The 27,029-nt window shown below is 41.9% G+C and overlaps 1 protein-coding gene across 3 annotated transcripts; it reads left to right on the top strand.

The window, feature by feature from the left end:
• The first annotated feature begins 2,405 nt into the window (after positions 1-2,405).
• Positions 2,406-26,563, top strand: taok1a (TAO kinase 1a). 3 transcript variants are annotated; one of them, XM_079514173.1, is made up of 21 exons: positions 2,406-2,556; positions 6,955-7,199; positions 7,637-7,708; positions 8,994-9,095; positions 9,194-9,239; positions 9,371-9,467; positions 9,569-9,682; positions 9,799-9,890; positions 10,131-10,224; positions 10,432-10,513; positions 10,752-10,919; positions 12,045-12,245; positions 13,083-13,211; positions 14,340-14,576; positions 14,820-14,948; positions 16,397-16,600; positions 16,927-17,166; positions 17,510-17,722; positions 18,148-18,330; positions 19,185-25,284; positions 25,534-26,563. In XM_079514173.1, exons 2-20 carry the CDS (start codon positions 7,068-7,070, stop codon positions 19,728-19,730), a joined length of 3,081 nt encoding a protein of 1,026 aa, XP_079370299.1. In that variant the 5' UTR covers positions 2,406-2,556; positions 6,955-7,067; the 3' UTR covers positions 19,731-25,284; positions 25,534-26,563. The 3 variants fall into 3 exon arrangements, with proteins under 3 accessions (XP_079370299.1, XP_079370298.1, XP_079370297.1); XM_079514172.1 differs by having other exon boundaries at positions 2,424-2,572; XM_079514171.1 differs by having other exon boundaries at positions 2,424-2,749.
• The last annotated feature ends 466 nt before the right edge of the window (positions 26,564-27,029 follow it).

Genomic DNA, 27,029 nt, shown 5'->3' with positions numbered 1-27,029 from the left:
CCAAGGCCAGCCAGTGGAAATCGTACCCAATTATAAGTATCTTGGCACGATCATGGATAATAAATTGAAATTTTACGCAAACACTATGACATGCTGTGCAAGAAGGGCCAGCAACGCCCTTACTGTCTAAGAAAATTGGCTATTGTTGTACTGTTTTTATGTTTCAAACCTCTATGATCTGCTGTAAACCAAATTGCCCCCCCCTGGGACATTAATAAAGAACTTGAACTTGAACCTCAGGCCTTGTATGTCGTTATCGTATGATTTATCTTGTATATCTTGTATAGAACCAATGACATAGAAACATAGCTTTTTCAGAAAACTGTCAGGTCGCCATCCCCGGGGCGAAGCGCACCCTAGGAAATGGTCTCCTATGAATACAATATTGGGTGTAAGCACACTTGGGCATCAAGGCGTGGCAAAAAGCAGCTCGTGGCAGGCGTCTCTTCCTGGTTTTTAGCAAGGAAGATTAGAGAAGGAAGTGACATGGTCACGTGACAGTGCTGCGCCATGACACTTTCATGGGAGCCAAATCTCGCACCGGAAGTTACATGAATACAAAGCAGTGAATGGAGCAAGCTTGACCAGCTCATAACAAACATTATTTATGAACCATTGAGACCTGTGTCATATAATCGGTTCAGGAATATAAAAGAAGAGATATCACAGGTTGTTTTCTAATCACTTACTTTTCGATGTGCACAGAGTGCACAGTACATCATTTTATTTGAGGATTTAAACAGCAGCAGGTATCGTTTCTGTTCCGGGGGTATCGCGAGATTTGGCTGCCAGACAGGAAACGGTGGACAGTCTTGCGATACTTGGCACGTTCAGAAACTTACTTTTTGCTCTTTAGATACCTCTATAAAATTACACAGTGTACACATCGAAACGCAACACAGCAGACAATAATGTGTTGTCATGTCTTCTGTTATTTGCCAGAAGCGATTACTTTACAAAAGATCTCAGTCATTCAGAAATAGTGTTTGTTCATGAGCTGGTCACTGAGCTCTCACTAACGTTGACATTGACAGTGCATTCTGCCGGTGTGACGAATCTGCCGTCTGGAATTGCGTGATAGCGAAAATGACGTTGGTGACTTTACCTCCATTTAATATACCTTGGTTTTTAGACAGCTGGTGGATGGAAATGAAGCTCCACCGTCGACCAGATTCCCGGAAACGCTTGCCCCCGCGTGGGTGGAGCTTCATTTCCATCCTGTCTAAACACCAGGAAGAGACGCCTGTCACGAGCGGCTTTTTGCCGCGCCTTGACCATAGAGTATAAAGAAGGATAGAGACCGAACTGGAGCGTTAGCCCCCCCCCCCCCCCCCCCCCCCCCCACCCGGAAGTATAATTATAACTCAATGGCTCGAGCGAGCGGAAGTTTAGCCTAGCCTAGCCCCGGTCCACTTCCATTAAAGTGCTGAAATTCCACATTTCGCCAGTGGCATCTTCAACGTTGGATAGCCTTATTGGGGGCTTGGCCTTGACGCCCAAGTGTGCTTACACCCATAAGCCCCATCCCACCCCATCCCCTCCCTAGTAAGGAAGGGGATGGGAAGGAGGCTGACAGAAGCCGTTGAGGGCTGATTTCACCCTTCTGCCATTTGCACTGGCCTACTAAAAGGTTACACATTTTAAATCACGTTTTCCCCTGAAAGTGAAACCTCCTTGATAACAATGGACCAAACATACACTGTGACAACCATAGTATTCCCATCATTATTATTAGTCAAATAAGTTAGTATTTTGAAGTCCACTGAAATTAAGTTAATAAGTGCTAAGGTAATGACTAAAATAATGGACCGCAGAGGGAGCCTTGGGGTAGTTTTATACTGAGGATAGGATAAGGCAGGGCAGAAGGGTAAGCTTTGATTGATTGATTGATTGAAGAATTTATTAACAGTTTGCAGAATTACAGTACATTTCAAGCACAAACTCAATACAAAGTCTGTTAACTGTGAGTGGACGACCCAATTAAGCATTATACTTGTCATTATACATTCACAGCACACCGAATGGCAAGTGAAGAAGACAAAAGAACAAAAAACATTAGTGGTTTACTTTAAAGAACGGACGCATCTATTCCTACTACATCCAGACTGTCCTTGGGTAGACTATGTTATAGGTGTTTTGGGGGTGTTTGAACTTCCCTCCCCCCGCCCCTACTCTATGCATCTCCCCAACGTATTTTCACGAAGAGCGGCGGTGGAACTACGGTGGAACGCCTAGAAATTAATAAAGGTACCAAGGTTACGTCAGTGACGTAGTGCATGTAATCCTAGCTACAACAGTAGATTGCTATATTTAATATTTTAAATAAATACATACAATACAATACAAAAATAATGCTTGAAAGCACGCCACTGTCACTGGAAGACTGTGGTGCGATTCTGAAGCACTTCCGCTAGCTAGAATAACACATAGTTGTGACATCGTGGGCGAATCCTTGGTAACTGTATTGTAGTGCAACGCTCAGCGGCCATCTTTGGACCTGCCTGCCTTGCCTGGGAGTGGGATTCGAGGATTCTGGCACCCCCCGTTAGCTCAAGGGTGGGGATTTTAACAAGTAATGTTTTGCAATTCTGTATAATATAATCGATTGACAGCTTTGGGAATAATGAGATTTCAGTAATAACAAAGTAGTCCTTCGCGTGATATAAAAGACGAGTACTTTTCTTATACCAAATTGGTTGAATTACACGACATTGTGTGCGCCGCTGAAACCCTGGCCTGTCAGAGGAGGGTGAGTTTCAGCTAACTATGCTAGCTACTGTTAGCTAGCTACCTAGTCATAAACATTTACCTGTTAACATTAGTTAACAGACCTTTGTCCAGTTTGATGCCTTACAACATATTCAGTCAACATGGTGTCATTATGTCGCTAGACCCACACATAACACTTGAAAAGTTGACACATTCAACTGTCATTTGGCTAGCCTTAAGTTTCGCTACGATAGCCAGCTGAGCTAAAAACTGTTGATTTTTGTATGTGTGTGTTGTAATGTGCGTGCGCGCGCTCGGCCGTGCGTGCTGGAGTTCTACTTAATTTAGTTTGACTTTGTTGCGAAACAGCTGCTGCAGCTGTTGTAACTGGTAACCTGAATTCTCTCTGGTGAGAGATCTGGTACTGGTAGCAGCTGCAATCAGGTGCTGCCTAGCCACAGGTGGCAGTTAGCTGGTGCATCATGTACGTTTTTAAGTTTCATTATTTGACAATAGTCTGATTGTACATTCTTCAGCAATGATGGCATTGATTGGGCACAGATTTTAAGTTGAGACCGTCCTTGGTAACAAAGTGCTAGTTACGGACGGTATTTTCAAGATTGACTGACACTGTGCAAGTGCATCACCCATAATTCTACAAATTGAGAACAAAAAAAAAAGCTGTGTTCTTTATTTGGCCTAGCTGCCAAATAATCTGTCAACACTAGTTTAGCATGTTAAACTACGCTACACTACAAATGTCTTTATTTACTGTTTATAGACGCCCTGTTGGTGCTTCTGTTCTATTTGGTAAGGATTGATCTTTCAGAAAGAAAGAAAGCCATCCAATAAGCTCACACAATTTTTTAGCAGATTTATACGACATAAACATTATTGCTGAATCACCAAAATAGTGGTGTCTGTCTGGCTTCTAGGTTTTATGGTTTGTTGTCAATTGCATTTTAATCGATTATTTGTTTTGTCAGTTTACAGTCCCACATTTTTGATAAAACTACAAGTTTGTATTTATTGTAGGCTAGACATGCAAGCCTAGGTGCATATTCAGTAAGTGCCATGGTTATTATTATGTCAAAGAAGACAGATAATCAGTTGACTTAATTGCTCATCAGGCCCTCCTTCCTTCCCGTAGCTGCACAGACAGGAAATGCTGAAACGTGTGGTGCAGTGAGAGCATATCATACACTGGGGAATCTCACCCCTCTAGCTTTGTTGTCCTGCCTGGCTGCATTCTTGTGTGTGTGGGGCACGCAATAGTGTTTCATGAAGGTATCAGCTGTCATCACTCACTTTGCTGCTCACGTGCTTGCAGTTGAAAATGCCATCATGAGATATGACAACAAAGCTCATTCATTACCAACAATGTAGCAAAGAACATTGACAATAAAGAGGCACAGTCCCACATGTTAATGAGGCTTTATTTCAGGCCTGTGGCTGCATCTGTGCGGTCAAGTGAGTTGTCCAGTGTGTTGCTGCTGAGGGACAAAAGATATCTGCTGGGACTGAGGGCTGCTCCTTCAGGCCGGGAGAGAAGTCTTGTGACTCTGGCGTCAGCTCTGCATATGTTTGCAGCTGATCATCCGAGTTGCATGGGCTCAGTAACTTCAGTGATCTCTATCCCAATAATAAGGCTTGATATTATGTAATACTACATATTCTGCAAATAAGTTACCTTTTGAGTATAAAAGTGGCTGATGGGTATTTATATTTGGTCATTTTGTGCACTGGAGAGTGATTCCATAACATTGTGTTACATGACATGTGAGTAATTTGAGTGTGCCGCCAACATGTGTTGTTCTGTTCGGTTAGCTGATATCATCTCACTGTCAGCTAGTATGTTGTAATGTTGGTGTCTTTGTTTGCGCTGGAGAGTGGAGACTATCCTTTGTTTCCTTATTTCTTCTGTCTGTCTCTTAGACTGTAAAAGGTCTGTCTACTACATACCAATGATACCATACCTGTGATATACTATTGCATACACATACACATACACATTGCTACTGCAAGCACAGGAGCACTCTCTATGAGAGTCTAAGCGACCATATGGCTTATTTCTGGTCGTCAGCGAAAATCCCTGCCTCAAAGTAATTTTTTTTTAATGTTTTTTTTGTGGCTTTCGCCTTTATTTTATATTTTTTATGGAGGGACAGACAGTAGGCTGACAGGAAATGGGGAGAGAGATGGGGGGGTGACATGCAGTAAAGGCCGTCGGGATCGGGAGTCGAACTCGCGGCACACTGCCAGGCTGGATTACCAGCCAAGGTGCCTGGACCGCTGAGCCACGGCCCAGGCCCTCAAAGTAACTCTTAACTTGTACAAATGCAAAATCTAAGCTGCTTTCCCTGCTGCCCCACTTGTCCGGTTTGTGTGTGCGCAGCAATTACACCCCGTAGGTCTGTAGTTTTCAATAAAAAAGGTGTTTTGATCCACTCTGTCTTGGAATCTGGCATCCATCTTGGATTTCCCTCCATTGTAAATGCGCAACAGTGCCCCTAGCGGCCATGGTTCTGTTGCGCATTTACAGTGGAGGAAAATGCCACGGTGTGGATCAAAACACCTTTTTTATTGAAAACTACGGACCTACAGGGTGTAATTGCTGGGCGCACACAAACCGGACAAGTAGGGCAGCAGGGAAATTAGCTTAGATTTTGCATTTGTACAAGTTAAGAGTTACTTTGAGGCAGGGATTTTCGCTGGCGACCAGAAATAAGCCATATGGTCGCTTAGACTCTCGTAGAGAGTGATGACGTCAGAATCGAAAAATATGCTACGAGAGTCTAAATCTTGAGATATGTCTAATCGGTGTGTGCATCCCAACTATCGTTCATTTCAGTGAACCGAATCTTTCAGGATCGTTCAGTAAAAAATATCTGTTCATTTCATTCACCAAAAATAACTGGTTCTTTTGAGCCGTTCATTCATGACTGACACAACACTAACCTGTGACTGGAGGTGTGAGGGAGGGGAGAGTGTCGGGACATGGCCAACTGCTTTTATTACTGTAGTTGCTGTTATGGAAACATTTTTGACATTGGCAGGTAACTCAGGATATCATGTACATAATATATAACAGGAGTCATGAAGCAGTACATAATACTGATACGATGCACATGGCCAAATTGCCTGAAGGTAAAGCAAAACACTTACAGATATGGGCCTTGGAAGTGGCAGGGGCTAGTTTTAGTTTTCACAGACATTTTTCATGCCCTCTCACTTCTCTATCCCTATATCAGAGGGATTTACCAGTACATAGGGCTCGCACACAATACAAATGCAGACATTTTATTAAAACAAAAAACAATCAAACAGAATTTTGCGATCAGGCCCATCAATATTATACAGGCATCGCCAACATCCTGATAATATCGACTCGAGCACAGCCCTAATATCCATCCCATTATTGTCATGCGGGTGGTTTGACAGACACTGAAGACATTTTATGCCATCGTGGTTGGCATAAATTGCAGTATACTTACAATGAATTTGGGGAAATATTAATTTACTGCTCTCATGCACTCTCTAAAGCTGTTATCACTGTCAGTGTTGAAAGGGATATTGAACGCTGATGGATGTTCTTCATTGACGTTGACATCTTCATTGACATTCATGTTCTTCATTGGCTTTTGAATTTTGGTGGCGTCATGCTCGTAGAACACAGTACCACACCGTGGTACCAAACAAATTGTTTTGTGAACGTGCAGGTACGGAATGGAACGGTGCACGGCGCACGCGCATGCACGCTAGAACGCATCCTCCTAGATTCAAGAGCAGACGCACCTAACTACCTCGGTCACCACTCACACCAGACTTTCCAAGACGCACCAAGTACCCAGTCTAGGTTTACTGGCGGTGGGCGCGCCCCCCCCCCCCATTTTCACACCGTGTCAAGTGCTGCTGCACGCAACAAATCTTCACCATCAAAGAAGAGATTATTCGTCCAAAGCGAACTTTTATTTCCGCCACAGTATAAAGAAATTTGTCTGATTATTTTAAGTCTACTTTTGTGTGTGTGTGTCTAAAACTCTCATACACTTTAAACAATATAGGCTATCGGCATGCGCACATGTAGGCGTGCGAGTGCACTTGTGTGACCGTGGTACCGGGGGGGGGGGGGGGGGAGGGAATCACCATTACACCACTGATTGTATTTAGGGTACTTCTTGCACTTTGTATTGTGTGGTTCTACCTTCCCTCTAAAAACAATCTTCTTTTTCTTTGCCCTCTCAGATTGGAACACGTATGAGGCCACTGTCCTGCAGATGAGCAATTGGCGGGGGCTGTCGCGTCGCTGTCGCATATCCAGATAGTTCCTGGCGACAGCGGCATTGCCCCCCATCATTATGCCAAACGCCGCTCGGGCGGGGAGCCTGAAGGACCCCGATGTTGCTGATCTTTTCTACAAAGATGACCCTGAAAAGCTCTACTCGGATCTACGTGAGATCGGACATGGCAGCTTTGGTGCTGTCTATTTTGTGAGTAGTTTTAGACATCAAACTTGGGCCCTGGTGGCGGGTGCATTTGGCCATCACTTTAGAATATTGGGCTAATTTGGGGCATTACTGTTCTGGGTTGGCCTTGTCTGTTAGTGTGTTCACACACATCACTTTATTATCCTGTCATGTGGTGACACTTCCTGGGCAACCCTGGGGTGATTGAGCCCTGCTGCGTTTCACCTTTAAACTCTTAAAACAACAACATTGACATATTTATCCCAGAACAGCTAATTTCATAGTCATCATGGTGTGTAGGACGTAATTTGTATTTGTTGTGATGTTTCTGTTGTTTGCTTGTGGTTTTCACCCAAAACGTAGATGTGATTAAAGTGTACAGCTAATGAGGATGTGGCAATGCGGCATCAATGCATGAGAAATAACACTAATAGTACATTTTGTATTTTTGTGTCCTTCAGGCACGGGATGTGCGTACAAATGAAGTGGTGGCCATCAAAAAGATGTCTTACAGTGGAAAGCAAACCACTGAGGTAAACAATTATCTATATGAATCTTTTAATGTTTTTAATGTTGAGTCAAAATTCACGATTTGTATTGCTACATCTTATACACAAGTGTAAAATGTATTGCTTTGGGTTCCTCACATTGTAGCAGCAATAACAACGTATAATTTAGAATAGCAGAAAGGCAACAGGTCTTAGCACTTAACCTTGTAAGGAATCTATTTGCAATACTATGGCTTGATTTTACAGACAGTCAGAACTGACTAATGGCAGGTCATTTTGTTCAAGGTTTCAGGGTCACAATAGAATGAATGACTGGGGAATGACAATTAACTAAAATTAGGTTATGGTATCAGTGATGCAAATAGGTTTTCAATGTAATGAGTCCCGGGATGCAGGGATGGTCTTTTAGATGAGTCCCAGGGACATTTTATGAATCCCACTTCAATGTTAGGAGTCATATTTTGCCATTTTTACAAATGCCAGCATTCAACTCCCATTTAATTTTATATGGTTATAATGTGGTTATATTCATGTAGAAAACGGAAGAAGAAATGATTATTATAACTAAAGCTAGCTAAATAAACTAGAATAAAAAACAGTACAGTAGTGCAGTAGTGCATCCCGTGGATGCAGAGGTCGTTGTTTTATTGCGTCCCTTATATTAACTAAACTGCGTTTTGGTATGCATCTCTGGTATTAACCCATTTAGACTTGAGGCCAATTCTAAAAACGCATAAATCCCGACCCAGGTTTTCTGAAAAACTGGATAAAATAATAATAAAATAACATGTTGCTATATAATATATAGCTTGAAAGACATAACAATAATCTGGAGGTAACTGAATTCGCACAGCATGTGTTGTGACGGCGAAAACTACGGAGGAGCAGCAACATGTCTGCAGATAGACAGACATAGACATTCCCTTAATTATAGGTAGATGTGTAATTGTCCATTCAGAAAGGGGTGGGCCAGGGGCTGTAGCCTGTTGTTAAACTTGATTAGCAATTTTCAATGTTAGGAAAATGGTTATATTATGAACTAAATGCAAAATAGTCATTTGGAATTCCAAAAATGAATTATCATAGAATATTTTTTTCTGTCGCTCTAAACTAAGATATTGTATAATTCAATTATCCAGTCAATATACACAAGCACTCAAAATAGCACAATGTAATTATGGAGTAGAATTTATCCTGAACGTATTTTTCGGTGATGATTTTACCCTAGGGCTACCTCCTTTTATGATGTTTTGTTGGGTGTTTCTTACACAAGGATGCATTTTAATTATTCTTTATTTTACTACCTCAGAAATGGCAAGACATAATCAAGGAGGTGAAATTCTTGCAGAGAATACAACACCCAAACAGTATAGAGTACAAAGGATGTTATCTGCGAGAGCACACTGCCTGGGTATGTTTCTAATTGGTAATTAAGATGATGTTGATGTTATTGCATAGCTTCCATTGCCTGCCACAATAAACTAAACCTTCACTGTCCTTTGCTTTTAGTTGGTAATGGAGTATTGTCTCGGATCTGCGTCAGATCTGTTGGAAGGTGAGTTGAAGATTTTGTTGAAGTGAGGTGACATTTTGAATAATCGAAGCAAGTAGTCCATTCTTATCGAAGTTTTGTCTTGTGGCTTTCATGCTTTTGCAATGCTCTATTGATGAATGTGTCCAATGCAGTTCACAAGAAACCTCTGCAAGAAGTGGAAATTGCTGCAATTACCCATGGTGCTCTTCAGGGGTTAGCCTATCTCCACTCGCACAACATGATTCACCGGTCAGTGTGTTAGTGTTTGCGAGTATGTTTGGTACCATTCACTTATGCACGCAATCCACTGAAAAAATATGTAATTCTTCTGTGTTATGTTGGTCTGATAGAGATATCAAAGCAGGAAACATCTTGCTGACAGAGCCAGGTCAGGTGAAACTCGCAGATTTTGGTTCTGCTTCCATTGCCTCTCCAGCAAACTCTTTTGTGGGGACGCCATATTGGTATGTTGCTATTTCAATAGTAACCTTCCCTGTTGTAGCATCTTTTACAATATCTATTTTGGTTTCCTGTTTAATTTGCCTTATTGTGTTAAACACATTTTTATTTATGTTTTTAGGATGGCCCCGGAAGTAATCTTGGCTATGGATGAGGGACAGTATGACGGAAAGGTGGACATATGGTCTATGGGAATAACATGCGTAGAATTAGGTGAGATAACTTTTCCATTTGTTTTGTCTCAGATCCGGCTTCTTGATTCTCTGCTTCTGTTCGGTCACCTTGTTGGGCAATGTCATGACTCATGTACTCCTGCATTCGAATGAATGACTCCTGCATTCGCTAAATTGCGAATATGTGTTGATGCAATTCCCAATCCATGTAATCTCTGTATTTTCCATATTGCCAGAAGATGTCACCCCTTTTTATGTGACTTGTAATTTGTTTTCACAGCTGAAAGGAAGCCTCCACTGTTCAACATGAATGCAATGAGTGCCTTATACCATATAGCGCAGAATGAGAGCCCAACACTGCAGTCAAGTGAATGGTAAGCAGGGGAGCTTATGCTATGAAACTATGCTTCTGATGTCTGTAATGCATTATAAACATACTTATACAATGCATTATAATCTGCTTTTAACTCTTTACAGTTATAGTTACAAGAATTAATAAATACTCATAATGCTTTATAACAATAATCATAATACATTATAAATCATTTTTGTAATTACTAATTTCCCTCATTCTACCACAGGACGGAATATTTCCGCAATTTTGTAGATTCTTGCCTTCAGAAACTTCCTCAAGACCGACCCAACTCTGAGGAGCTGTTAAAGGTAAGAATAATAACCACTTATTCCCAATAAACAAGCGCTTGTAGATGTGCTATTTTTGCAGAATGTTCACACCAGAATATGGATGCTAGGTTTCATATGGTTAAGAGTGGCTGACGGGCATGCGTCCTTTGATGCCAAACAGTGTCTAGATACAAAGTCCTGTTTTCACAGACTTTATTACATTCAAGTTTTGCGCTACATAATGTTGTGATGCATCTCTTGTACCTCCCTGTTTTAGCATGCGTTTGTACAACGGGAACGACCAGAATCAGTTTTGATCGACCTGATCTTAAGGACTAAGGAGGCGGTGCGTGATTTGGACAACTTACAGTATCGCAAAATGAAGAAGCTCCTGTTTCACGACTGCCATAATGGCCCCACAGCCGAAGCCCAAGATGAGGAGGAGGTCTGTAGCCTTACTGTTTTTTCCGCTACTCTCTCCTTACTTCCATCTCTTTCTCTCTCTCTAATTTTCCATTACTTCTTGTCAAGACTGTTTGTGGAACTGCATAAAGTATGTAGTGTACTTGAGCAGCTTGTGTCTTAGCAAATCACATTCTTAGCCGACAGACCGTAAACTCAGGCTTAGGAATCGATGTAAAATGGTACTGCCTTGTTTGCACTTTGCACTGGGAGACAGAGAGAGAGAAGCAGTTTGTTACTGCATTGCTGATTTATCACCTCAAATGTTGTCAGATACATATTTTAGTGTATTGTTTAAGTTTAAAATGAGAATGTTTATAATGCACCGTCCGACCGTCATCCTGAATTAGATTCAGAACAGAACAGCAGCCCTGGGTCTCTATAATGAAAAACAGCTGCTTGGAGGAACATTGAGCTATGGGAACCACACAGGTGAAAGAAAGCATGATTCATTTAGGGACTTTTGACTGAAATAAAAACACACACAAATGGATATGGCATCTATTATTAACACCTTGGAGGCCCGGGGCGGAGTTCTCCGTCAAGGTCATGGTCAAGTGCCCATGCCGGAGATTGATAAATATGACGGAGATTAATGATAACAAAACCGTTCGCATCGCTCTAGAGCCTAGGAGCGCTTGTTGCCCGATCCGATGACGTGTCAAAAAGTGACACGTCATCGAAAATGTCCCCTGCCTGTTTAGCTGACGAAAACGAAAATCTTAAAACGATCATAACTCCCGATCTAAATCATCCCGTCTAATTCTGAAAAAAGATCCTGTGTTTGACGGCCTTCCGCGGTCCAGTCGCTAGTCGCGATAGATTTATTATTACCTCTCGTTGTTGTCGATCGACTCTAGAGTGGTGTGGCTATTGTTAGCTGCTACACAGACATGCACACCAGCTTCCGGTGCGCCAGTAAAAGTGGTCCGTGTGCTATAAATGATGGGCACATGGATGAAATGGATTAAATGGTTCCGGGCTACTAAGGTGTTAATTATATGTATCTCAATTGTGACCACGGATATGCTCTAGGAGTGTGAAAAAATACTTTTCATTTCATAATGTCTTTAATCTTGTGATCTGCTGTGGTGTCTGTTGTCCTCAGGAGCCTGAGCACAGTGTGGGCAGGACCGGCACAGTCAACAGTGTGGGGAGCAACCAGTCCATTCCCAGCATGTCCATCAGTGCCAGCTCCCAGAGCAGCTCTGTCAACAGTCTGACAGACGCTGGTGATGACAAGAGTGAACTGGAATTGGAGGGAGACCACACGGTCATGTCCAACAGCTCTGTCATACACCTCAAACCGGTAAGTCATGTGGCTGCAATCAAGGTTCCGTATCCATTTAAAAATATAGAATCATTTTTGTTACAAAAAAAAAAGAAATGGGAAATCGTCCTGTATTAACGGCCATCCACACAAGGATAACTATAATAACTATAATGATAATGATGTGGGCATCCACATTGATGAACGATAATGTTCTGTTCTGCAACATGTTGATGCGATGCCCTGTAAATTCAGAAGGAATTTCATCGGCTCTCAGTGTTTGTGCAGTGCTGCAAAAGTGTGTCGAGCGATATCTTTCGCCACTGTCAGTATTAGGGATGCACCGATGTATCGGCCACATAATCAGTATCGGTCGTTATCGGTCAATATAAGGGGGAAATAAAAATGACAAAACTAAAACATATAGGCCTATCGGTATCAGTATTGGCTATGGGCTAAATTGTTATTTTAAACATCGGTATCGGCCAAGAATTTCCACATCTGTGCATCCCTAGTCAATGTGCTGTGGACAATCCACTTCAGTTACTTTGTAGAACGATACATTTATAGTTATTATTGGTGTGAATGGCCATTAACCCATTTTGGGCGGGAACCCCTTTTGGTGTTAGCATTATGTTATGCTTTAGCTATTGAAAAATAGCAGATCTACAAGCTCATAGCGCGCCACCGAGTGGCGCGCTACGAGCTTGTAGGTCTGCTATTTTTTGAAAAATCGAAGAACCACTGACATAGAAACATAGCTTTTTCAGCAAACTGTCAGGATGTAGAAGACATTTTTAGAATCTGATTTCAGGTCAAAATGGGTTAAGTCAGTAATTAATCTGATTCCTATTGCAATGTGTTAATATCTCTCAGGAGGAAGAGACATACCATGACGATGCTGAACCTCACCCTCATCCAACTGAGCCACAGTCTCCTCCTGCACACACACCACGGCCTAAACGCAACCGTGAACACTTTGCTACTATACGCACAGCCTCTGTGGTAAGAGTACAGTGTGTGCATTCAAGTATGTCATTAGAATAGGGGTACTTTCCTCCTGGGAATTTGGAAAACAGCTGCTTCATTTCTGATGGTTATATTTTCATTAAGTTTACATTTTGATATTGGTAAAGATACCTTGATAATACCAGTAACTGAACAATACTTTTTATTTTCTCTAACAATTTATCGACCGCCAATCAGGTTGTTTTTCGTGTTTTTAGTTTTTACACTAGATGGCACTCTTGGTCTTGGCTTAACCATTCAAGTCCCAGTCTGACCAGGTACAAGGAAATCACCTGTCGCAAAAACCCACCTGCCATCCTCTCCCATGTTAAACATTTTATCATTCTACTTCACCTGTGATCTCCATTACATTTTCAGTGGACTCTTAACTATTGAACGGATTTACAAGGTTTTGACATGACTTTGTTACAAATAAATAGGCTCTTTAAAAAAACTAAATTAACAAAATGTAACATTTAACAAATGATAATGTATTCATTATTTCATATAGAATGCAGTACTATGAGAAGCCCAAAGTAAATGGAAATGTCAGTTTTTGCTGCAGAACTGCATGCCCCACTGATGATGGGAACTATTGTGTTTGGGAATGTTGAAGCATGACTCTTATTGTGGTTGCAACTAGTGACTGGACACAAGTTTTTGTGAACTTGTGTGCGGAAGTTTTAATAAACCAATTCCTCTGTGGGCATAAATACTGTGGTCTTGACTGGAAAAAATAAATAACAGGATTTAACACCCATCATGGATGTATTAAAATAATTCTTCCCCCAGCCACGGAGCTCTCCCCCTCTATTTGCAAACACAGGCGCGTAAACCTACCCATATCTCATAAGGATGATCGCATGATGATGGTAAACTAAATACACTAAAATACAAATACAACCCCTTGTGATGAGACGCGTTATTGTACATCCATTGTAGTCGTACACAAATTAGACTGTAGTGTACGTATTGACATTTGGTACTGAATGACGAGGCATTTTTCGGTACTCCATGGTATCAAAGCAGTTTCCAATTGGTATTTGTTTATTTGTCTATTTGTTGACAAATGCAACGACAAGCACGGATGAGAATTTGTGTTGACTTGTGATGTTTGTGTGCCAGGTTACTCGCCAGATGAAGGAGCATGCGCAGGATTCAGAGTTTCGGGAGCAGATGTCTGGCTACAAGCGCATGCGGAGGCAGCACCAGAAACAGTTGATGGCTCAGGAAAACAAGCTTAAGGCTGAGATGGATGAGCACAAGCTCCGTCTGGACAAAGAGCTGGAGAACCAGAGGACTAGCTTTGCCCAGGAGATGGAGAAACTCATCAAGAAACATCAGGCATCCATGGAGAAAGACGTATGGCGCCTTTATCTCACCTCGTCATTTCCCTTTAAGACTGCTGAATTCTTACAATGTTTTGTTGTGTGAGGGAACTGGAGCTGGGGGGGGGGGGGGGGGGGGGGGGGGGGTATGTAGGGTTGTATGTCTTTAATACTTGGAAATCCTATAAAGTAAAAAAAAACCCTGCTGAATTCAGTACAACAGCATTACGGTTTCAAGTAAAGCTTGCTAATTTGCTATGTCTGTTTTTTCCATCAGGCAAAGACATTTACCAATGATGAAAAGAAATTCCAACAGCACATACAGAGCCAGCAGAAGAAAGAGCTAAACAGCTTCTTGGAATCTCAGAAACGAGAGTACAAATTGCGCAAGGAACAACTCAAGGAGGTCAGGAATCTGCACTGCACTAGTATTTACCTCTACTGGTTTGTTAGGTAGAAGAACTAGCTTGTGTGTTTTTCTGCATGCTTTACAACACATCATCCTGGCAAAACACCTCACTGTCTGTTGAAAAGAAGAGGCTGACAATTGTATGTATTGGAGGAGTCACATGCTCATGTAAACCCTCCTACATGACCAACTGTAGGGGTTAGCAGTGACAGGGACGATGGACCACATGTGTCTGGAGAACTTTTTAGAATTGCCATTATGACAAAATTGGGAACCGAACCTGATTACTGGATGATTATGGGAAGACAACCATTTATGTACGAACATCACTCGCTTCTATTTCTCACTACCACTGTCTGTTGCCTGCTGAGCAGGCAGCTTGTTGTAGGTACTTAACAACCCACTGTGCACGGCTTGTCAACTCCCAGTCTGTTCAGATGCCTAGTTGTTCAATCAAATCAAATCGGCTAGTTGTTAACATGCAAGTCTGTAATAAACCAGTTATGGAATACTAATGCAACATAATTGTGCTATACAAGTTCAATTAGGTCCATAGCTACTCTTCTGGAGCAACCAAGATTATTTCCCATCATTGCAGTTTTTGTCGCTCATGGGAATAATTAGGCTACAACACGACGGGTACAATGACAAAATATCACTACTGATAAGTGAGATTCAGAATCGTTTCGAAATATTCACTCAGCTTGTTGTACATGTGATCCAATTAATAGTTCAGTAGTAGCTATAAATATTCACAGCTTGCGTAATGGTCACGAGTGATGTCAGCTGTTCTCAACAGGTCTAATGAGTGGTGGTGTGGGCACAATTGATATACATCTTGATTCATTGATTGAAGAATTTATTAACAGTTTGCAGAATTACAGTACATTTCAAGCACAAACTCAATACAAAGGCTGTTAACTGTGAGTGGACGACCCAATTAAGCATTACACTTGTTTCCAATAGGGTCCACCATGTTCAAATCATCAAAACATTTAGAGTCGTACAAATAGACACTTCTATAGACAGAACAGGAATTCATCATAAAGGAGGTAAAAAGGGAAAAGAAATATATACAGTGGAATCCATAGTGCAGTGGAAAGTCTGGCTCGGATTGGAAAGATGCTGGCTATTTTGCAATCACAAAATAATACTGGTGGTCAATATTGTTTTGAACAATATTTCAGTTTACATTGCCCTGTAGTGTGGTCACTGGTAGGCAGGCAGGTTGCTGAACTGTCTAATGTCCTCCCTACCATAATATATGTGCATTAGTGAGAACCAATGATTTGAAGATGCGTATGTTGAAAATCGGTGATGTTTTACATCAGTTATTAATATATCCTGCTCCTATGGTTGTTTAATTCTACAAATTAATAAAACTACTAGCTACATAAGAAAAATAAAACATTCTTCTAATTACCTGCCTTTGTGGGGACTCTTAGGAGCTGAATGAAAACCAATCAACACCTAAGAAGGAGAAACAGGACTGGTTGTCAAAGCAGAAAGAGAACTTCCAGCACTTCCAAGCAGAGGAGGAGGCCAACCTGCTACGTAGACAGAGACAGTACCTAGACCTGGAGTGCCGCAGATTCAAGAGGAGGATCCTGATTGCTCGCCACAATGTTGAACAAGATTTAGTGCGCGAGGTCAGTTCTCTTAGCCGTGTCCGACATACCTACAGTGCATATTGTACTATACATTCATAAAAACAAAGTAAATTGCTGAGTGATTATTGCTATATAGATCTAAATATTAATATTTTAGTATTCTCAATGAATGTCCAATCAGTCAAGGCAGGAAACGGGTCTTACCTGTATCTATTACAGTAAGATTGATTAACATAGCCCTAATTATTTGGTCATCGGATTTTAACTGACAAGCGCCAAGTTCTGCACATTGTTCAATAAAAGAAAAATCATATTCCAACTTGACTACATTTCATTTAGTGCAATATTATTTTTGGTCTGATCAGGAGCTGAACAAGCGTCAGACGCAGAAGGATCTCGAGCATGCGATGCTTCTGCGCCATCATGAGTCCATGCAGGAGCTGGAGTTCCGCCAGCTCAACACCATCCAGAAGATGAGGGCTGAACTCATTCGCCTGCAGCACATGACGGAGCTCACCAACCAGCAAGAGTACAACAAGAGGAGAGAGAGAGAACTCCGACGCAAACATGTTATGGAGGTTCGCCAGCAACCCAAAAGCCTCAAGGTGAGGCTTGGCCTTCCAGAGCACTGATGGCAGATACTAAATGCAAGCACCCAACACATGTGGGACATGAGCACATGATGCATAGCCTATACTTTATTTTTCAAATACGCAGTGTACTGCTGGTGCATGCGTTTCATCCACACAATAACTCGGGTCAATGCCAGAACCTGTACTGTACGCACGTGCAAGCAAGCAGTTTAACAAATATAGGCAGAAAATCTCTATTACTGAGTGCATTTTGGAAATGGCATACAACATATCAGACCTGGATACGACTCCGATACTATACAATGAGTATGTAAACGTAAGTATTCACTGTTGATCTATTTCCCCACCCTGACAGTCCAAAGAGCTACAGATCAAGAAACAGTTCCAGGATACCTGTAAGATCCAGACCCGGCAGTACAAGGCCCTGAGGAACCACCTACTGGAGAGCACACCAAAGGCAGACCACAAGGCTGTGCTGAAGCGTTTGAAACAAGAACAGCACCGCAAACTGGCCATCCTCGCAGAGCAGTACGACCACTCCATCAATGAGATGCTCTCCACTCAAGCGGTAAGTCTCAGAACGTAGAATCTCAGATGTGTACAGTTTGGACTCCGGTTTGACTTGTGCTGATTTTTTTTATCCTAGTGGTTCTCAAAATGGGGTTCAAGGACCTTGAAGGGGGTTCCAGGGGGTCCCCAGTCAAATGATTGATAGTTTGGAACCAAATGGACCCCTATTGGTCTGTAACTCTTAGTTAAATGAACACTGACAATTTTACAGTGTAGATTTGGGTCCCAGGGATAAAAGTGGTCCACCACGGCCTAATGCATAACCTAATTGAGGGTCCTTAAAATTAAAAAGATTGAGAATAACTGCTGTACAGCCATTTCGTGAAAATCTTCTCTTAGGGGGGTCCCTGACATATGTTTTCAAATGGGTCCTTGAACTGAAAAGGTTTGAGAATGATGTCTGACCCTGCTGTCTGTCCTCAGCTGCGTCTGGATGAGGCTCAGGAGGCTCAATGCCAGGTGCTTCGCATGCAGCTGCAACAGGAGCTGGAGCTGCTCAACGCCTATCAGAGCAAGATCAAGATGCAGACTGACGCCCAGCATGACCGTGAGAGGAAGGACCTGGAACAGAGAGTGTCCCTCAGGAGAGCACTACTGGAACAGAAGGTTCTCTTTTGTTTGTTTTTACTTGTGACTGTTTTATATTATTGGAAAATGGCAATGGCTGAGCAGAGTAGGAGGGATCTTGTGTCCCCTGGTAAGTCTAAAGCCCTAAACACACCAGAGGGTCGCCATGTAACTCCTTGCAACATGCAACTACTTGCAACCATTATTCCCAATGGCAGTTGCATGGAGTTGCATTGGTGTGGTTTGTTAGCCTGGCTAATAAGCCAGACTAATATCACACAACACTGTCGCGGTATATCAGTCTGGGCTGGCTCCACTTGGATTTCATTTCCCGGGGAACATTTTCTCTTTGACGCAATTGGTCAGAGCTACTGTCAGTCAAAAGTCTCAAGCATTGAACGTCACTGTACCAAAGCCCGCCTATATTGCATACCGTGTCCCGATTGGTCCGACCTGTTCTCTGCTGTAGGAAAGAGGCGTGCTACTGAGCCTCGCCAGACCGTAATCCGCTGGTAGGCAACTTTTTTTTGCCAACGGCTGATTCGGTCTGGTTTATTAACCAGGCTAGTGGTTTGTTGCAAGGAGTTGCATATCGCACCGCTGGGACGAATGCTAAAACCGTCTTATCCCGTTTTGACCCTTTGGTGTGGTTTGGGCTTTAGATAGACTTTGGAGGCAACTTGTAATCAAGGTACACCTGTATTTGTGCTCTGTATACTTGCTCAGACAACTGGGCAAACTCAAATATTTGTTCTAATCAATGTCATTAATCCTACATAGATTAATTTTACACTTGGGCAGTTGAACTAAGATGTCCAAATAAAATCAATGAACAGGAAACCCTGCAAAGTATTAATTTCTGTAAATGTATGTGTGCTCTCTTCTGTTTCTAGATTGAGGAGGAGATGCTGTCCCTGCAGAACGAGCGATTGGAGCGAATCCGAAGTCTGCTGGAGCGTCAAGCCAGAGAGATTGAAGCTTTTGACTCAGAAAGCATGCGTCTGGGCTTCAGCAACATGGTGCTGTCAAACATCTCCCCAGAAGCCCTCAGCCACAGCTTTCCCGGGGCTTCAGGCAGTTGGAGCCAATCTCCGCAGCACAACCAGTCTGGGGGGTCTCAGGGGCCACACTGGGGCAGTGGTGGTTCAGGGGCTGGGTCAAGCCACCAAAGCAGCCATTACCAACACCACTATCACTCCAGTCAGGGAGGGCTACCTATGCAGCAAGGCTGGGGCCAAGGCATGCAGGGAGGTGGGGGTCCCCAGCCGTGGGGTCATCCCTCATCAGGGTCGCAAGTCTCCCGAAGTAGTGGAGGTGTGCAGAACAGCCCCCAAGCACTGGGGAGGACAGCCTCAGGAGGGCGCAGTGAGCAGGGCATGGGCAGGAGTACCAGTGTCACCTCTCAAATATCCAACGGGTCGCACCTTTCTTACACATAGATTTACTATCATCCTGGAGTCGGTGTCTGAGCATGGGCTTGTAGAGTCCCGTAAACAAAGCAGTGAGGGACAGGGTATTGACTGCTCTCTACAACTACATCTCCATTTGCTAACCCTCCCCGGTTCTCCCATGTGCAGATGTGGATGTGTGGTGAAGTAAATGTTGCTCAGGTCAAAAGGGCTGGAAGATGTACGGCTCTCCTCACAGCAATTTATCAGCACACACACATACAGATCATTTACATTGTTTTGTTTATGTAAAAATTTGAGTGTCAACTGCTAATACTCCCTTTTTATTTACAGCTCTACCCACTCAGAAACATTTTTAGAAATGTATATTGAATGCTATTCACAGCCATTGCTATCATGTTGCACATAAAACACTGTTAAAAGCCTTGACATGGTAACTATGTACTTACAAATCTAGTGTCGACTGTCGAGTAATAATCTAATGTTTAGGAAAGCCCTTTGACCAAAATTCATCAGATTGTCCTTAAATAGAAAGAAAAACAGCAATTCTAACATGCTATTTTTATGCCAGCCTGCTGTGATGGTCATTTTAATACCAGTCTTTTTTTTCTTTTCTTTTTTACCAGATTGAATATTTCATTGGTTACAGTTACCAATACCTGGTCAAAAGCCAAAATAAGACTATAGATGTCCAGAGCGAAAACTGTTTAGGGTTTACTTTTATGTTCACTTTTATGGGGCCTGGAGAGGTCCAGGCCCCAAATGCCACAAGCCTGTGGCATCTTATTTTGGGGCTCAGGATGGGCCTCTCCAGGCTGTGTTAAAAAAAAGAACTCATATATTGTGCCTTTTTAACCTTTGATAATAGAATGTAGTTATGTTCACAGTTGAATGTTCTATAATCAAACGGCAATTTGAAATGAATGCCAATGTTTTAGACATGTTTTATACACATTATCATTTGCTATATTTATTATAGCTCTGATCAAGGTCTGAGAGACCCAGGCTGGGACATCTCTGGGAAAGGAAAGGTGAGAGACATACTATAGACTTAAACCAAAAATGGGCTCTTTATTGGCCAACAGGAAATACATTTGTAACGAGTCAGAGTTCATAATGATCCTGTGACAACGAAAGCTCAGTCCGCAGGGCTTCATCTTGCAGAGAGGACATTTTGTTCCATTGACTAGTTATCTTTCGCAGCAAGCTGCCTGGTTTTATGCCCAGTTGGGTCTCCCATTAGTTGGGAGTGCGTTGATTGGCATCAGCTGGGCAGCCACCCTGGCCTGTGCCTGCTCACATACCGAGTAGCTGATGACCATGGGAGTGTAGGCCCCATTTACACTGGCAGCCAAATCCAGTCAGAGTCTGATCTGATTTGTTTAAATAAGTCACATGGAATCCAATTTTTACAGATGTGACCTTCGCCACATCCAGAAGTGGTTTCAAGTCTGATCTAAATCAGATTCCATTTGCCTTGTTTTTGTTTAGACTTATTAAACAAATCGGATTCCAATCTGGATGTGGCACAGATCTGATTTGGGTGCCAGTCTGAACACAGATCTGTGACAGATCCGATCTGGTCACTTTCAAATGCAGTGTGAACGGTTGGGCCAAAAGTCAGAAATAAATCAGACTGGATGTGACTGCAGTCTAAATGGGCAGTGGCAAACGAGGAGCTATCGTGGGACAGGCCATCTGTTTTTCCATGGAGGAATTTAGCTCAGTGCCGCACTATAAAGCAGAAAGTTTGGAGAGAGAGAGATCTGAGGACTGATGAACTCATCAGTTTCTAAACACTGCACAACTATAGACTGAGGTCAATCTCCCAGATTTTGTTATAACAATAACAAAGTTGTTTCTCAAGCAGTAGGCATAGGTTTATTTGCACCATTCTTGCCACTGCCTTGCATTTGGAAATCCCCAAGGCCCAAGAGTTCAAAACTGAATCCCTATCTGAGTGCATCATATTAATATATAGAAAACACCTAAAATCCAAATCTGATCCACAGAGAGAGAGTAAATTTCAAACTCTTAGGTCCACATGGTGGTGGTAGGTGTTAATCTCCTGTTTGTCTGGTATCACAAGACAAATGGTTTGTGTCCCTCTTCAGCCACAAGAGTCTGACCAGGGTAAACTTGCAGCCCAGCAAGTAAAAGAGAGCCCTCACTGTTGCCACATGAACTGACTACTCCAGTTGAGGTTCTTGTTCTTTTTATTTCCTCCAGCTTGTAGTTGGCCCTTCAGATGTAGTTACGAGTTCTGATGCTCCACCATCAGTCTCCAGCAATAATGTTGCTGCACAGCATAGCATCCTGAGTGTCCTCATTGTCCGTCTGCAAATTAAACATCCTCGGCTGCAGATGTCTCTTGCTCTGTTGCGCTGTCTACAACTTGTCTTCAAACTTCTGCTGGAGTTTCTTTTCCCGGAACCGCATGTTACCAATGTCCTGGTTTTACTGTATATTCCACTTTCCGCCATTTTCAGGAGCCAAGCTTTTGTCGGCTCCATCTGCTTATTCATGGCATCATACTTGGCTGGTAGATCTGTCATGTACTTCTTTAGATATAGCCTTTCGGAAGTTTCAGTTTCTTAATATTTGCTGCGCTGACTCGCCAGTATTTCTCGTCAGTCTATCAGTGTTCATGGTGATCCTGGCTGGGTGAATGCACAGTCTGTTGTACTTTTTTACTCTTTGCTGATGTCTGCAGAGTGAGGACAGACCCCTTCCAGAAGTTCTTTCCCTCGGACTGGTTATATGCCCAGTCGGGCAATCAGTCAAAGCAGCTGAAGATGCTCTGTTCTCCCTTTTGCTGTAAGTGTGGTCATTGGTGCGAGCTGGTCAGCTGCCCATGCCTGCTCACAGCCGGTGTAGGCTCTGTCAACATATATAGATATTTTGCTAAACAAACATTTTCTTCTGTGTTTGGCTCTCTCATCCATACGCAAATGGTGTTTTTTAAAATGCATTCTAAAGTAAAGATTTGAGGTGTGGTCATGTAAATGTGTGTGTGTGAAATGGGGATGTCACACCTGGATTCGTGCACACGCCTGAAACAACATGGCTTATAAGCAGCAATTACACCTTGTCTTTCTGCACGTAAGAATCACTTTTGTTTTCTGGTTTACCATGGCTTGTTTTTCTGTGATTCACCTTTTGTTTTAAATCACTACTGCCAAAGTAAAATAAGCTCATTACGCATGCTCAGAATATTCTTCTCTGGTATGTGACGTATCATTGATGTAGATTTTATTGCCACAGACTGGCCTGGCCTGGCTTGTTTGAGCATTTATAGTAATTTTTCTGTTATCGTGTATGTGGACAGATTTCTTTTTCCTTTTTTTTATCACTTTTATGGAGGTCCGAGGGTGAATTATCTGTTTAGAAAACTGTTTAAACTGGCAAAACTCCAGATTTTAGGAACAGCTGCTTTTACAGAGAATGTCAAAGAGAAATCCTACATGACTCTGTTGAAAGAGGAAACTATTTCTATTAACAGACCGGATCCTAGATTTAATCTTTTGATTTTATTAGTGCCTTTTTAATACTGCTGCCTTGTTGAAGCACTTTATACAGAAGAATATGTATAATGTTTAAATGGATAAGACTTTTTGCTTTATTGGCAAAACACCCTGGGGATGAATGTGGTGTTAGTACTGTATATAGTGGAGAGTTAGAAAAGGGTCAGAATACAGACTAGTTAACTTGTGTGTTGTAATTCTTTCCAATAAATTCCACATACACTATTACCCATACAATACCTTAATAACGAGGGAGGAATCTGTTCGATTTGAGAATTTGTTTCAATTTCTCAAAAGCGTATGCTGTGTCCAGGAACCAACTGTAAATATAATTTCCTCTGCATGATTGTGAGGTAATAGATCACAGGATGAGAGGATGCTGCAGGCATTTTATGACGTGCATATTGTGTTTTATTTATCTATCTTTGTCTACTAGATAATAGTTTGACCATGACAGCAGGCTTGGTAATACTTTGAGGAATATAACAACTGAAAACTATGACACTGTTTAAACATGGTAGGGCCCTATTACTCAACACTAGAACACTCAAAAAGGTGCTATGTTATCCATATTAAACCATCTATCTCACTACCCAAGAATGATGGTTAGTGAATCAAGCACATGTTCTTAATTATGGCTTTGTAGCATGTAAATATAACATGACTAAGCAGACACCTGATAAGAACTATGAGCAGTCCCCCCTGCCCCCCCCCCCCCCCCCCCTTTATGGATAAATGTGGCAAAAGCACTTGTATACTGATTTTCTTTGATATCCATTGCTGTGTCACCCGCTAACTACCCCCTAACAAACCATTTTTATTGAACCATTAGATTTTTACTTCATATCTTTTACATTTGTGGGTGTTTAGAATATTATTAATGGGGCCACCTTGACCTACTTAGGTCCTAGAATATATATGAATATGTGGGCATTCACTTTTTATGCATAATTAACTTAACTAGGACTGAAAGAAAAAGGAGCCATAGATGGTTATGATAGGAATTGTCATCCTATGAATCACTTTTCGATTAAGCATTAAAAACTAAAAACTTGCATTATCAGAAAATAAAGTTCTTAAACTAACATTGCCATCTGAAAATATTAACTGAAATTAGAATCCCTTTGAGTTGTCAATAGTCTTCTAATCTTATTTTTTACTTCATTTTTGCAGTAATTTTCTTCAAATGCTGCTTACTTTGTCAATGGGCCCCTTCTGCTTCATCACTGTAATTGTCAGCTTATTTTAACTCCCCATTTGTCTTGTTCCTCTTCCCAGCCACTGAATACTTACATTCAGTTGTTTGCTCTTGTTGGGTGTTAGGCTGTCGGGGGATATTTTGTTTTCCACTTTTGTCATTTATATTGAGCATTACATCATGTTACATAACAGGTTTTGTCCCCAACGTCTTAAAGGGGAATACCACTCATTTTCAACATAGAAATACTGTATGTCAATAATACACTTTAAAGTTGGGTGGAAATCAGAAAAAAGTCCCCCCCTTCTGTGTTGCCCAAAACTGAATAATTGATTGTTGGAGTCATGTGATCAGTGACATAGGGAAGGTGTGTGGTTTTTTTTGTTTTTGGCTTTCGCCTTTATTTTATATTTTTTATGGAGGGACAGACAGTAGGCTGACAGGAAATGGGGAAAGAGATGGTGGGGGGAAGACATGCAGTAAAGGCCATCGAGATCGGGAGTCGAACCCGTGGCACACTGCCAGACTGGATTACCAGCCAAGGTGCCTGGACCGCTGAGCCACGGCCCAGGCCGGGAAGGTGTACTCTTTGGCCCTTTTTGAAACTAGCTCCTCGCCACTCTCCTTACACACTTTCACTCGGTTTGAGCATAGATATATAAATAATAGAGATGGCACTGGGATTCCCCTCCCCTGGTGTAATTGGTGACCTGACGAACTTTACCGCTAGGTTGCACTCTGCTAATAAACAAACTGCAACAATTTACATTCGGACTCTGACATAGGACATTATGTGATTGTCTACACAATTGTCACATATTTCAGCAGGTCACCAATTTCACCGTAACACCACCAAGTGACAGTAGCAATGAAATGAAATGAAATCTATATTTACCCAGGGTATCTGGGCTAAGCTCAAGAACTTGTTTCCAGCCAGGCCCTGCTCATAGAACACATTTCATCGTAGTGGTTGATGCCTTGTTCAAGGGCATTTCAGCGGTGGTAATTTTAACGTGTCGGACGGCTGATTCGAACTGGGAACCTTCCGGTATCTAGACCGCGCCGCTATCCGTTCGGCCACTGCTGCCACAGAGATTTTGGGTATTGGAAGAGAGCAGAGATTTTGGGTATTGGAATTTGGCCTTAGATATAGTATCAAAAAGGGGGTTTGGCCTGCAGAGTACACCTTTGTGATGTCACTGATCACATTACCCCAAGTTCTAGACCTCTAGTCCTAGGCTAAACAGAAGGGGGGACTTTTTATTATTATTTCCACACAACTCTTAAGGTATATTAATGGCATGGTTCAATGTTGAAAATGAGTGGTACTCTCCTTTAAACACTTTCCTTTATTTTTGTTACTCAGTCAGCTACAGCTACTGTAACATAACAGGTTATATCCAACAAGTGTTTTCTGATTATGAATAGTCAAGGAAAGGGGATTTATTTTAATCTTTTGGGATCCGATAGACCTTTGGCTTAAGACAAGACAAGTGATAAAGCCAAGTAAAACCCAATGACTTGAATGTCAGGCCAATCAAACCTCACTTCTTGTAATGCCAACCTTATGTTTTATGCACACTTTTGTCAATATTCAGTTTGAGTCTGGTTTTTATCAAGTCATGCATAAGACTTCTTCACCAACCTGGATTTTTATTGGTTTTTGTTTTTTATTTTATAACTTTTATGATTGATGTCAATTCTTGTCCTACTGACTGAAAGCCTATAGGAGTGAGAAACCGATACAACAATGGCGATTCTTCTCTGGTCAAACACTGTGCCATGCCAGAGTTGCCAAGCCCAGACACCACTGCATTGTCTTTTCTCCATTATACCCATCATTATGGCTGATGGCATGTGCCAGCTGCCAGTTATTTCTGGCCAAGTGGCCAAGATAGTGTGGCTTAAAAAGATGTGGTGACAGGCAAATTAAGAGATTGCATATCTTTAAAGATGTCAGTATTCTTCCTTGACACAGCATTACCACTACAACTCATGTAACCTGTATTAAAATGTATAGATGGTGAAACATGTTATTGAATGTCTGAAAGAGTATGAAGATAAGAGTTGAAAAAGTACAAGTGGATTTAAATTGTGTAAAAAGATTCATAAAACAGAATAAAAACTATAGATCAAATGTACTATTGTTTGTATTATAATTACTATTGTGTTGGCAGAGGGATATTGAACAGAAATCAGCTGTAATAAAGTAATTTTAGTATATAAATAATTGCTTTGTCTTTATTTTTGGTACATTTTGTTTTAATTATGTACTAAGGTTGCATGCAAGGAGGTCAAGACCTGAAATGTGTTAATGTTGGTGATGAAAATGATGAAATGATGAGGAGGTGCCCCTCCTTGTTGCATTCGGAGGTGGCAGCAGAGCCATAGAGTAGTAAGACATTGAGGGGGGGAAGGTTGCATGCAAGGAGGTCAAGACCTGAAATGTGTTAATGTTGCCAATAGCTGGGTGCGGTGGCCCCCTTAGACTAGAGTATGGTGCCCCTCCTTGTTGCATTCGGAGGTGGCAGCAGATCCATAGAGTAGTAAGACATTGAGGGGGCAGAAAACAGCCTGGTCACGTGGTTCATGTACTCGCGCGAGCCC

This window comes from Electrona antarctica, assembly GCF_951216825.1.
Source record: "Electrona antarctica genome assembly, chromosome: 11".
NCBI classification, from domain to species: Eukaryota; Metazoa; Chordata; class Actinopteri; order Myctophiformes; family Myctophidae; genus Electrona; species Electrona antarctica.
The sequence above is the reverse complement of the archived record's forward strand: the minus strand, read 5'-3'. Positions and strand labels throughout refer to the sequence as shown.